The sequence below is a fragment of the Condylura cristata genome, unplaced genomic scaffold (assembly GCF_000260355.1).
Source record: "Condylura cristata isolate star-nosed mole 26May11 unplaced genomic scaffold, ConCri1.0 scaffold00010, whole genome shotgun sequence".
Taxonomy (NCBI): Eukaryota; Metazoa; Chordata; class Mammalia; order Eulipotyphla; family Talpidae; genus Condylura; species Condylura cristata.
Genome location: NW_004567111.1, coordinates 56,548,374 through 56,562,036, shown reverse-complemented (window position 1 = coordinate 56,562,036; position 13,663 = coordinate 56,548,374). Strand labels below are relative to the sequence as shown.

The 13,663-nt window shown below is 38.0% G+C and overlaps 1 protein-coding gene across 1 annotated transcript in view; it reads left to right on the top strand.

Annotated features, from left to right (window-relative positions):
- FGF9 (fibroblast growth factor 9) overlaps positions 1–12,797 on the top strand; it is a 33,502-nt gene extending 20,705 nt beyond the window's left edge. The window contains exon 3 of the mRNA XM_004680261.2: positions 9,457–12,797. Coding sequence (XP_004680318.1) covers positions 9,457–9,702 — 246 coding nt within the window. The 3' untranslated portion in view covers positions 9,703–12,797. The remainder of the gene's footprint in view (positions 1–9,456) is intronic.
- The last annotated feature ends 866 nt before the right edge of the window (positions 12,798–13,663 follow it).

Genomic DNA, 13,663 nt, shown 5'->3' with positions numbered 1-13,663 from the left:
GGAGCCTCACGAAGATCGCTAGCATCCCGGAGCCTCATAGAAGCCGCTGCGCCTGGGCACGCTCCAGCACTGGCCTGGCTGCCTTCTCCCTCCGGCTTCTTCCCATGCCTAGTACTGACTTGTAGGTGCAAAGACATCATTTATCAGGCTGTTGACCTGGTGCACCTCAGCAGCATCCTGATAGGCAGCGGCGAAAAATGTCTGCATTCCTGACACCCCTGCTGCAGAGGGCTCCCCCTAAGGATTGAAAGGTTATAGCTTTCAGTGGAGAGACACACAGCTGTTTTCCTTCATCCTTGATAAAAATGCTTAGTGACCTGACATAAGCTGGTGCCTTCCTTTCTTGATCTTTTTTGTTGTTATAATTCTTCACTGAAATCTCTATTGTGGATTGCTTTTCCTTTGCAATGAAGTGCCTAAAGCTCAATGCAGTATTCTAAGAATAGATCTGCCAAGGTCAGGCCAAAGACATCTCTTTCCCTAAGGTGCATAATGCGTTTCCTTTGCTGAAGCATGGAATAATTTTTGCTTCTCTAACTGCCACACTGCGCTGTACTTCTTGCATAATTGCAGTCCGCTCTTAACTTTCTGTATCGCTCTGTTCTCTCTGTGTCCCTCTCATTCTTTCTGGCTTGCAATTTTCCTATGATTTGCTGTGTTTCACATAATTTTCTCTTGATTGTGTTCACTTGGCCTGTATTCTTTTTCTTTCTTTCTATCATTCAAGTTGATGTTCAGTGCCTGCATTTTGATGGCATATTCAAGACTTGGAACTTTGGTTTGAACTCAGAGAAAAATCATGGAGTAGTGGGAACACAGGTCTTAGAATTCCAGGTGTATGGATTCTGAAATTCACTGCACTGTAATTCTGACACATGGTGACTGAAGGCCACAGCACAGTATTGCTGGGAGGATTTGAGGAGATGATGTCTATAAAGTGACCAGCGCAATGCTTGGTTGACAGTGGCTGGTTAGCGTGGACTTATTTTCTTAGCAATCTTCATGGATCAGTGTGGCAATGTGGAAGGGCTCAATAGATGCATGGAAATTGTGTTTCCTGTAGGTTTGAAATCTGAAATTAAGATTTATGGTATAGGCCCTCCCTGGTGGCGCAGCGGGTTAAAGCACAGCACTGAGAATCGAAAGCCACTTCCGCATGAGTTCGATTCCCGTCTGCCCCGGAGGTGACCACGTGGCGTGGCAGACCTCTCCTGACCCGCCCGTTGCTCCCCTCAGCAGTGTACTTCGTCGATCTGCCTGTTCTGTTCCCCACTCTGTCTCTGGTGAAGCCTCTCACCGCCCCTGAGCCTCTGGCCTGTACCCCAGTTCTGTATGCACAAATAAATAAATCTTAAAAAAAAAAAGATTTATGGTATAGTCTCCGAAAAGAAATAAAAATCTTCCTTTAGGTCAAAACATGGCATCCCTTGAATTCTTTAGAGTATTATCCATATGTATAGCCTTAAACTTTGTGAACTTATCAAACTAGTTTCCTTTATTCTTATAGGCAACTCATTATTTTCTCCATATTAGTAGAATTTCTTAGGAATTTAGTATCCTTTGTGGTGGTGGAGATGATAATGCTACTGATGATTTTTAATGTTCACACATCCATGCACTCACTGGAATGTCACAGCATCTGAATGTCTGCAGTCAGAACTTTTTTTAAGGTTTGGGTGCTCCTTTGGGAAAAGGTCCATGCCAGCATATGACTTTGGTGTCTTGGAGGAGTGACTGACTGGCATGAGCCCTGTCACTACTGGAGAGGGTTGTCAGTGCACTAGCAGAGAGAGGTTCTGAGAGAACCAAGCACAGTTGTGTGAGTGTTACAGAGATGGAGGGGTGGAACATCTCCTCTCCTTTAAGAGAGTAGGGCATTTCAATATCACAATCTGGGGACTGAGAGAAAGATTGTGATTCTAGGGAAATTAGGGCTGAGATTGGTATAGCTGGAGATAGGAATTGGGGGACCAAGGAGTGGGGAGATGCAAACGTCCTCAACTTTGTGATGTACTTGTATTTTTTGTTGCTATGGATGGGTTGCATGGGATGGGACAGGATCTTTGGCTAGGGGAGAGTGGTGTTTGACAGTTCTAAGAGCTTGTTACTATTTCTTTTTGGAGTTGCTTTTATTTCCCTTGTGTACAAGTCTGGCTTTTCCTTCAGATTTGAGTCATATGACATTTTTAACATTTTGTTTTCTTGTGAAGTTTGTTTTCGCTTATTAGGAAGTTTCCTCTTAAGGCAGGTTTTAGTATGGAGCTTGTTGGTCAGGCAGACGTTTGATAATGAACCATGCTGCTTGAGATCAACATTGGGAAGGGGATGGTGCAGCCCCCAAATGCAGGGAATCGTGGCCAAGTCACATTAAGAGGGCATTATACTAATGGTCTCCAGGAAAGGGAAAGAATTGGACCCTTGTGCCCAAGTGGCTGTCTTCTCCCCAGTTCTCCCCGTCTCCTTGAAAGAACAACCTACTTTGCTTGGCTACTTCTGAACATTACTTATGGCTGCATTTCTGATCACAGTGGCCCTGCCCCCTCTCCAGTGGCATCTGATATAATACATTTTACTTGAGCATCTTTCCTATTTCCCAGCCATGCTACACTTTCTATTTCTGTTGTCTGATCAGTATGTTCTTCCAGAATTGTGCTGGGAGTTCTACTGTCCACATTTTCATGTCCCAAGTTTGACTCACTAGACTTCTAAGATGACCCAATTTCCCATATAATATAAGGAAATCAAGGCCCAGGGTGGTCAATTAGTCCATTCACAGTTGCCACATTTTGTTGTGTGTATTTGTGGGAGGCTGGCATTTATGTACCACAGGATAATCTGAGAATCTTTTAGTTCTTCAAACATTGTCTTTGGATTTACTAGATTTGTTAATCTTCCAGTTTTTCTAATTTTATTTCTATGAACCAAGTCCTGGATTTAACCTGTTTTTCTTCCCATAGAAATTTTTGGGTAGCTATTTCTTTTTCTGTTCTTCCCCCTACAGTATATACAACAATTATAAAACAAAGTAGCTGGGTACAATTGTTTTTTGTGCTATCATTTCTGCATCCCTTATTTCCTTAATTTCACCTCCAAGCCTCTTATCTTTCCACACTTTTCCCATTATCAGTCTGCCTTCTTTAATGTGCATTTTAAGAGGTCTTTGAAGGATATACTACTCTTATCAAATAATTGTTTCCTGTAAGGAATGTCACATTTCCTGTAAGGAATGTTCTGAGACCATAAAAGACATTACATGAATTCATCCTCTAGGGTTCTTCATGGAAAAATTAAATGTTCATTGGCCACACATTCAAATAAACAAAAATAGGTATTACAATCAATCTTGGACTTCCAAATTTGAATTCTACTATTCCATGAGCAAGATTTTCTTTCCCCTGTGGCACTATGTCTGAAATATTTGGAGAGTTTATGAGCTAATGTACAAAAGTCATATCATGGTAGACGTCTAAGTTGTCTACTGTTTCCTGTAGTACATTTGTCAAGTACTGCTGTCCTCAGCAGTATGGTTGGTGCCACATTGTGGGGGAGCACGCAGGATGGGAAATGTCTGTCTGTGCTCCTACACTAGGACTGGCCTCTCACCTCTGTTCCTCCAAAAACCTAAGCAGCTTGTGGAAAGAAGGTGTTTTCTGTTTTTGTTTTTGGAGCAGCAGAAGTGGAGAAAGTGTAGGCCTGCTTAATTTGCTGCGTATCTTGATGAGACAAAATGAAATGTGCCCTCTTGCTTCCTTCATTTTGTTTACATTGACTAAGCTCCATTGATTCAATTGTTTTTCTCAATTCAAGTGGCAATTTTGATGATCAGAACCAGAGGTATAAGGGTAGAACCATCTGGAATAGGGGGCTTCAGACATTTTGAGAAATGGACTGAAGGTGTGGGATTCTGTGAGGTTTGATTCTGAATTGAAACTTCTAATAAAATAAGTAGTGTCCTCTTGCTGGTTTTGTGTTTGTTGCTTTATATCTATTTGGGGACTTGTCCCAGGAGAGAAGAGTTAAAAGACCTGGCTTCTTATTAATGGTCCTTTAGTCATTATATTTAATCACCCTAATCCTTGCAACAACTCCCATTAAGACCTTACTGCTAGATTATTAATGAGGAAGAGTACATCTGGATGAGTAATTGTGGTTAAGGGAGGTTTTTAAATACCATGACTGTAATAAACAGTAGATTTGAGAATGAGTGATTGCATCAAATCATTAACTTATAAAATGTTTGGAAACTCTACAGTCAAGTCAGTTTCTGTATGGTCACCAACCTTGGCTCTATGTGTTGTAGTAGTTTACGCAAGTAGCGTAAGCAGCTCATTGAACTAAATAAATACAATAATTTTGGTAGTGTAGTTAAAGCTATACCATATTTATATACGTAAAAACTGAATATGAAGTTTGATAATAGCAGGATGACATAAGTATGTGTTTAATATGAAAACTGTTGTATCTGGAATTTTGGAAAATTCTGATTTCAGTTTTTAAATGGGTATAGATACAAATTGAGTATAATAATGCCCTTGTGGATTATACATTTTCCAACTGTCTAATATTTTAAATTACTGTCTCTATAAACTTATGTCTTATAACATTCCTAAACATTCTTTGGGGTATACTATAATTTTCACATTATTATCTCATCCTTTTGTTTAATAGGATTAGTAAAATTTTTGAAGTTTAATTTCAGTTTTTCCCACTGCTCAGAATTTGATGATATAAAATGAAAAGAGGTTTCCATAGTTGCTAACATTCACCAGATTTTGTTCCAAAGCATGGGCTTTAGTAGACTTTTGAATTAAATCCACATTCCCCATCCAACCCTAGTGATATAATCCAACAGTTCAAAGATAGGTATGCCATAAACAGCTATAGTTAAATAATCTAAAAAAAAATTAAAACATGGAAATACAATAAAGTAAGAATTGATCACTTTATAGTGGAATACTCTATAAACTGTCTGCATTGGAAACATGTGGTAAGTTTTAAAATGTCTGAGTTCTATAATTCTTAAGTGTATAGTTTATGAAGGTAGAAACATTTTTTTCCTTCCTCTGCATATATGTAAGAATACTGTCTAGTATATTTTTACAGTCCCAATTTGCATTCATTTACCCATTTTTAATTTAGTAAAATCAACTTATAGCACAAATACATAGCAAGTATACTCATCTCAACTAAATATTTTAATCATTAAGAAGTATGAACTTAGTTATTAATTCAATAAATCTTGCCACTTTTCTCTAAAGTAAAAAATAAAATAAAAATCACACATTAACATAATCCCAAATAAAAGGAAGAAATTATCTGAAAGCATGTATATGGTACAGATAATTAATAGGCTCTTTAATTTTTAAAACATGTAGTTTATGAGTTTTGTTATACCAACAGTATAGTAATTGCAGGAGCTGAAATATACCAGTGACTATTCCCTGTTATGTATTCACAATCTCATCTAACTTGTTAGCTCAGTTTGTAAAACCTCCTAGTGTATGGAATGATTAAATTCTTAATCATCACAAAGAAGCCTGGCTGTAAGTTACACATTTTTCTTTTATTTATTTTTTTATGTTCTGTGTTTTATTGTTTAAGTTACATTTGGTGAGGTAATGTTGATTTACATGTTTGAGGGGTGAAGGTTTATACCTTTACAAATGTTACTCTTCCCCCTTCTGTTTTCACCCCTCTCTCTTCCCCTTTCCCCTTCTGGATGCCTCAGCTCCATGGTCAGCTTTCTAGGTTTGTCTTTGTTTGACCTTTTGTTTGGTTTCTGTATATCCACAAATGAGTGAATAGGTTATATAGTTTTTAATGGATTCACTTTATTTTCTGGGCTTCCTAGAAAGTTGTGTTATATGTGTATATACAGTGCCCTAACAGTCTGCCATGGGAGTGAGTGATGTTCACTGAGCAGTGAAAAGGCCAGCTTAGTCATTTATTCAACATTTTAAAAGTTTTTTTTTTCATATAACAAAAACAAAACTCTAGTCCAAAACATTGAAGAATCTCTTTTTAAATACTGGAAATAAATTAGTCTTCCATTCATAAGTTGTAATATCCCTACTCCTGTAGAATTTTGTTCATGCTGTTTCCTTTTCCTCTCTATCCACTCCTCCTGCAAAAAGAATAGCATATTAAAAAAAAAATTACACTTAGAGGTGAAGAAGAAAGGAAACACAAAGGGCTTTTAGGAAAACAGTGACTGCCCTGAATTCTTGGTCATAGGGTGTCAGTCCTAGCCTTTTCTTGGTGTGACCCTTCCAAGTACTTGGCCCTTTAGAAAGGGCATCATTAAAGTCTCACTGCAAAAGATGTTCTGAGGTGAAAAGTGAAAAGTGAAAAACAGAATAGGCCAGTCTTAGGGGTGCAATGCTTCTAGTAGGGCTCCTGGAAACCCCTTGCTCTAGTGGCTTCATTACATTAATAACAAGGTCCTGTGGCATAGACGAGGGGCAAGTCATTTCACATCTGGGCCTTACTGTCCTGGAACAGGCGGCACTTAGTCTGTTCCCATTCTGTGAGGTTATGTTGCTATACCCAATGTCAACAGCCACCCCTGTTTGTTGAGGGCTTCCTCTATGCTGGGCTGTGTTCTCTGATTGCATTTTTGTAATAGGCCTGTCTCTAGACGCTTATTACTACCTGTGTTAAACTGAGACTTGGAGAATTTCCATAAATAATTATAAATGACCTGTATGCAGTGAGGGGCAAAGCTAGGGCGTGTGCTGGCCTTTTCCCCCAGAGCATGCGCCTCATCCCATGTAAAGGAGCTATCTTCTGCTGAGGCACCCATGAGTGCATTTTTTTTTTTAATTTTTAAAAATTTTTTTTTTAAGATTTATTTATTTGTTCATACAGAACTAGGGTACAGGCCAGAGGTTCAGGGGCGGTGAGAGGCTTCACCAGAGACAGAGTGGGGAGCAGAACAGGCAGATCGAGGAAGTACACTGCCGAGGGGAGCAGCGGGCGGGTCAGGAGAGGTCTGCCACGCCATGTGGTCACCTCCGGGGCAGGCGGGAATCGAACTCTTGCGGAAGCGGCTTTAGATTCTCAGTGCTGTGCTTTAACCTGCTGCACCACCAGGATTTTTTTAATCCAAAAAAGGGCACTAGGCTATAAGTATGATTTGTATACAAAGCAAATATAAACTGGTGGATAATTCATAGATCCAAACAAAGGAGGAAGTATTCTGCTTTTAAAAGTTAAAGTGGTCTGTCTGGTGATACGATTTCCTGCTGAGAAAAATAAAGCCTAATTTGTGTTAATTTTTCATATCTTTTATATAGCTGAAGGACTTGGTATACAATTCTTTACTTTGGTCCATTTAATTAAAAAGATAATATAATTTGTTGAGAAAAGTTATTTAATAACAGCAGACACAACTAGACATTTTAACCAGAAATTATCTTGTCTGGGAGGAATGTATTTATTATACAGACAAAAATAATGATTAAAATAGCCATTAATGTCTTTAGCATACACTTTCCAGGTGGTTGGTTTTAGTAGAGATGAAAGAGAAATCACATCAGCCTCATCTCCCAGTGCAAGTATATTTAGGGGTTGTGTTTCCTCAGAAGAATGTACCTTTAGGTTTACTTGTAGAGGGAGGTGAAAGGGTGAAGAGGTGACTCTTCACCCCCTTCTTCAAGGGAGAACACCCCAAATGGGAGGAGTGTAGTTGAGGGGGAAGCCATGGATGACATCTTCTTGCAATTCATTGTGGCCTATAAAATCCGCATTAGCAGTTTTTAGTTTGCCTTTTATGGCTGAATTGCAATGGCTTTTTATTCTTTCAACTTTTAGCAAAAAGGTTGGTTAGTGAGATAATATTTCATTACAGTGTTTCTTGACCACCCTGAAGAGTACCTTTGAGGGAGTGATGGCCCTTGTGGTCTGTTGAGTGGGTATCGACCCTTCAGTTCATTAAAGAGATATAGAGAAGTTGACTTACATTTGACTGTTGATTTTGTCAAATTCTCTCCCTTTTGTCCTCCTCTGCTCTCCTGACTTATTCCACAGCATTTGGAGATGATGGATTCTTTCCACTTGGTATCTATGAACTCAGTGTTCTTAATTTGTTTTCTCAGGTGTGTGCAAGTAAAAAGGATGCCTCTACTTTGGTGATGTGGAGTTAGTTGTCTGTTCACTGGGTCTGAATGGCAGAAATGGTAGAACACTAGATGCCCTTAGCTGTTCCCCTGCTTTAATACATTGCATGGACATGTATTTGTGTGTTTGCTTATTTATGTAAAGTACCAGGCGGTAAGAAAAGGGCATTTTAAAAAAGTAATTTGAGTGCTTATTTCTTTGCAAGTACTATCTAGGAAGGTACTGATTTGAAAAGTTTCAATTTACTGGTAAGAAGAATGGAAAGGCCATTAAATCCTGTTGTCCTGTCTCTCTAGGGGCCACTTAGAACCATGTACTGGTGCTTGGAGTGTACTTGTGGCTTTCAGATGTAATGTGGACCTTGTTGCTGGTCATGACTGCGTAGAGACACACAGCTCTAGGAGCGGCAGGTTGTGGTAGGAGCCCCAGGTTGTGGGGTTAGCTGGAACCCAGGTTCCAGAGGCTCATGTGGAGGGACAAGTGGGCCTCATGTAAGGAAATGCAGAACTTTGTTGCCTTGGGAATATAGTAATAAATACTGTTGCTCTCTTAGTAGCTGTGTGCCTGAGAATGTTGCTTTTTAAGTTGGAGAGGGTGTTTCTTCAACTTAGATAAAGACATTAGGAGGGTTAGACCATTTGTTTTTACATCTTTGTTCTCAGGGAGACTCACTCAGGCTTGATAGAAAGCGTTACATCTTGAATGAGGATTGAGGATTATCTGCATTCAACCCCCCCACCCCCCAATATGTTAAAAAAAACAAAACCCAAAACATTTTCAGGCTTTATGGATCAGGATTTTAAAGGATTGGGGACTGCAAATCCATATAAAGAAAAGCTTCCTAGGTAAATCTTTTGTACACCTAAATTTGAATATATCTTACAGAAAAAATAACCCCCACTGCTGCTTAAAAGGGCAGACAGTACCGATACAGAAGTATTTTATAAAAATTAGGTTAAAGATGAAGTGATTAGTTGAAACTTCAGCTCAACAAAGACTGTCCCTCTCAGGAAAGGCACTATCCTAATTGCTGTAGTAAAAATGAGAACAAGTCATCCTATTAGTCCTCTTTTGCCTGTGTGACTCATTCAGATAATTGGCATGTGGAAGAGATCAAGTAGAGAACATTTAGAATCTTTTATGCTCTGATCATTATGAATAAAAAAATCAGAATGTAGTTAATTTTATAGAGTTAAGCAGTTTTTATAAAATGGGTCAACATGGGTTAAAGTAGGTATTTTCTCACCAGTTATATTGTGTAGATATTGAGTATTACTTTACATACAAAAAAGAGGCCAATTTTGTAAAAATATTGACTTACTTTTTTTTTTTAAACAGGAAAAACTAACCCAAGAGTGTGTATTCAGAGAACAGTTTGAAGAAAACTGGTATAATACCTACTCATCAAATCTATATAAACACGTGGACACTGGAAGGCGATACTATGTTGCATTAAATAAAGACGGGACCCCAAGAGAAGGAACGAGGACTAAACGGCACCAGAAATTCACACATTTTTTACCTAGACCAGTGGACCCGGACAAAGTACCCGAACTATATAAGGATATTCTAAGCCAAAGTTGACAAAGACAATTCTTCACTTGAGCCCTTAACAAAGTAACCACTATAAAGGTTTCATGCGGTGGGTTCTTATTGATTAGCAGTGTCATCACATCAGCTCCACTGTTGCCAAACTTTGTCGCATGCATAATGTACGAGATGGAGGCTTGAAGGGGAACATGCTGATTTTGTTCTGCACTTAGAGGCTTGTCCTCCTGGAGGCCTGCTGAGGCCCACATGCTTGATTAAATTGTGAGAAGAGGAGGGGGAGACCGAGAGTGTGAGTGCGAGTGGATGGGTAGCAGGGGAGAGTGGAGAGCAGCAAAGCAGAGAGGACAACGGCCTGATGCATGCTGGGAGATAGACACGCTTTTACATTTTTGATCAGTTGTACTTCATCCTATACAGCACAGCTGCCATACTTCGACTCATCAGGATCTGGCTGGTGGCCTGCACAAGGGCACGCTGCATTTTCAACGGCATGGAGGGTGCAGTCTTACTTAAAAGACTTTTTCAGTTAATTCTTGCTGGTGTCATCCCAGTGAATTTAAAGCAAAGACCTCTTAGTAAAAGAAAAAGTTAAATTTATTTATAGAAATTCCAAAGGCAACATTTTATTTATTTTATATATTTATTTATTATATAGAGTTTATTTTTAATGAAATATGTACAGGCCAGATAGGCATTTTGGAAGCTTTAGGCTCTGTAAGCATTAAATGGCAAAGTCTGCTATGAACCTGTGGTAAATTCATGCAAGAAAATATAACGGTGCATGGATATGAGAAATTCTAATGACCCTAATGTACTAAAGGTGACAATCTCTTTTGTGCCCGTATTATTGTAAACTTATGCACATCATTCATGACACTGAGTATTCACTCTTCAGACTGCTTGTTTCATAGCTTATCCCAGAGGATTAAAGATAAACTGGGTCTCAAACTTTTATTCTGTGTCTGTTATATTTCCTCTCTCATAGTGACTTACTCCATCATTGTAACTTCACTGTTGGAAAGTATAAGGGTTGGTATATAGCCTACTTGTTTAAACTCATTCAGAATATACCAAAGCTCAATAATAACTGTGCTTTTATTTTAGCTGATCTCCAGAACAATAGAACTAACATCAAATATTTTACTGATTTAGAATTCTCAAAAAGGAAGAAAAGAAGCTTACATAAGCACAGGTTTATTTATTTATTTTTTAAAGGATAAGAATCAGATAACAGGATCATTCTCATAAACTTTTTGTGCACTTGGCTATCAAATATGAAACTATACAAGTACCATAAGGGTCACTACCACATTTTTTTTTTATAAAAATTACTTTTGGTGTGAATTGTCATCATATATGGTATTAGCACCCTTCAAAAAAACTTGCAAACTGAAACCAATAAATCTTCATCGACAATGACAATGAGGGGGAAAGCATTATATTTGTTCATGGTGTTTTGTTTTTTAAAATGCTTCTCAAGCGCTCAGTTTTTTTAGGGGGGGTTACTATATAGAATATCTTTTACAAAGCTTTTATAATATTTTATGCGGACAAGCATAAGAATACTTATTTCTTTAGTAGCAATAATTTTGGAACTTGCCTTTGGGCAAGGGAGACTATTTCTTATTATATATTAAGGAGAAAAGAGCCAAATTCTTAAAGCAATATTTAAAAAAGGAATTTATAACAAATTCTCATACCACATATAACTCCAGCCAGTTATGTTGGGAAATTGAAAGTGACAGTTAAAAAAATGTGTTGGGATTTATGTAACTAATTTTAAAATTTAATATTCCAACTTTGTTTTGCTCTGATGCACATTCTCTATGAAAAATAAAAGTATGTCACTGGTGAGTTAAAACTTTTGAAGTAGAAGTGCATGACTTCTTGCTGTGAGCACACGTGGCCCTTCTATGGTCCAACTCGGAGAATGTAGCAGAATCTTCCTGCTGATGTGCATTATGGAAAAAATAAGTTTAGCATTTTGAATTAAATATTTTGGGGGGAGGGGACAGAAGCAATGTAAAATAGTTGACTTATGATAAAAGTCAGAATGTCCTCTTCATTTATTTTCTTGGTTTTTAAAAAGCTTTCTAAACAGAAACTACATTTAATTCCAAGATATACTATTCTTATTTATTATTTAACTCTTTGCTGCTGCTAAATGTGCACATATCCAGGCTTTAGTTTTTCCAAAAGGCATTTAATAATTTTGGCTGAAAAAAACATTAAACATTTGAACCACAGGGAAGAATCAATTTTCTAGGATGTCATAGGTACAATATTTAGCACTGAAGAAATTGACTTTAGGAGATAGCCAAAAGTAATCTTAAAGTAGCGTGAGATGCTAAATGATCAGGCTAAAAGAAAGCAAACAATTTGTGACAAAGATTCTCCATGCATTTCTAGGAAATGCTACTTTAACGCCTACTTTCGGAGTTATTTTGTTCCGGTACTTCTTATTTGAAAGAAAAACAAAATGTTATATGTTTTTGGCAATTGATACAATAAACTGTAATGGTCTGTAAATAAAGAATTGACTTATGCAATTTATGTAAATAAGTGTTCTGGGAAAGTAGATGGCTCAGGGTTTCAGTGTGGCCATTGTCCGGTTGGGCAGTAGAGCAATTGTTCCCAACTCGTTGGTATGAATCTGATTTTTGCCATAAGAGACCGAAAGCCCATTGGATGGCAACCCTGAGCCACCGTGGAATGGGTGGTTCCAGTTTTCACAGACAGATGCTCAACAGCCAAACCACTCACACTTGCACCTTGGTTAAAGACTTAACAGGCATGGACTGAACCACCGTCCCGTCATCATGTGAATGTCCCCAGGCAGTGTCAATGGACACGCCAGGTCAGGGTTGGGGAACCTGTCCCTGCCAGGTCCTGTTTTGTAGATAAATGACTGGCTTCAGTTTATGGTGTTTTAATTCTACTTCATCTCGTTAACACTATGACATTGTTTTATTTACTTGATAATCTGTAATTGTATGTAAATACATACAGGATTATGTAATTTGTGTAAATACATAATTACAGACTTTTGAAAACTGGTATTTTTTACTTGATGTCCATTTTGGAGCTGCTTAAGATTATGTGCCTACATGAACCAATGGAATTTTGAAAACATGCTCTCTACTCTTACAGCTGTTGCGTGTGTGTTGGGGGATGAGGGGGTGTGGGGGATGGAGAAGGAGGAACAAACACATCCAGATGTCCTTTCTTTTCAGTACGTATTAGGTAAAGAAGCAAGGAATCTTTTGGGATAAAGATTTATGACCTAGCAGCCAGCAAAATGTCATGTATGTGCATATTTATGTGGATGGGTGAATGGACAAAAGTATATTATTTGAAGTCAAATTCTGTTTACTGCATCACTTGAAAATGTGCCAATGTGGGATTTACTGTCTGTGGTCATTTGTACCAAAAAAAAAAAAAAAGAATGGAGGGGGTGAGGTAATCTACCATATGCATTAGAAAGATGTTAACCACCAAGCCCCTTGCAAGATTATGTTGTTATGCAAGATTATGTATGTTATATATACTATATAATACCCATGTGCACCCATGGCCATTTCACATTTTAAAACCAACATTTTATTGTTAAAAGTGGAACAGAGCCAGATATATAAATAAATTCTGAGTTCCTCCTTCAGTATATAGCCCACAATCCTGGGGTTCAGTTTTGTAGGGTGGCTGTGTCAGATATGCTAAAAAAGTTACAAATAGTGGTTTGGAGTATAATTTTTACATTATATTTTCAGTGTGCCTTGGTGGTTACCTCCTTAAGTCTTTATAAGAATTTCTGAAGGTTTATCAAGGAAGGGACATGTGAAAAAAAAAGTAGCTTCTATAATTTTCTTTGAGAAGATAGTGAAATTAAGTATTTTTTTCCTCATGCTTCTGTACCAGTTGTCAGATTGACAGACATCTGACTTGAAGGCTAAATGATTATTGTGATGACCACAGGGGTGGCAAGTGAAACGTCAAG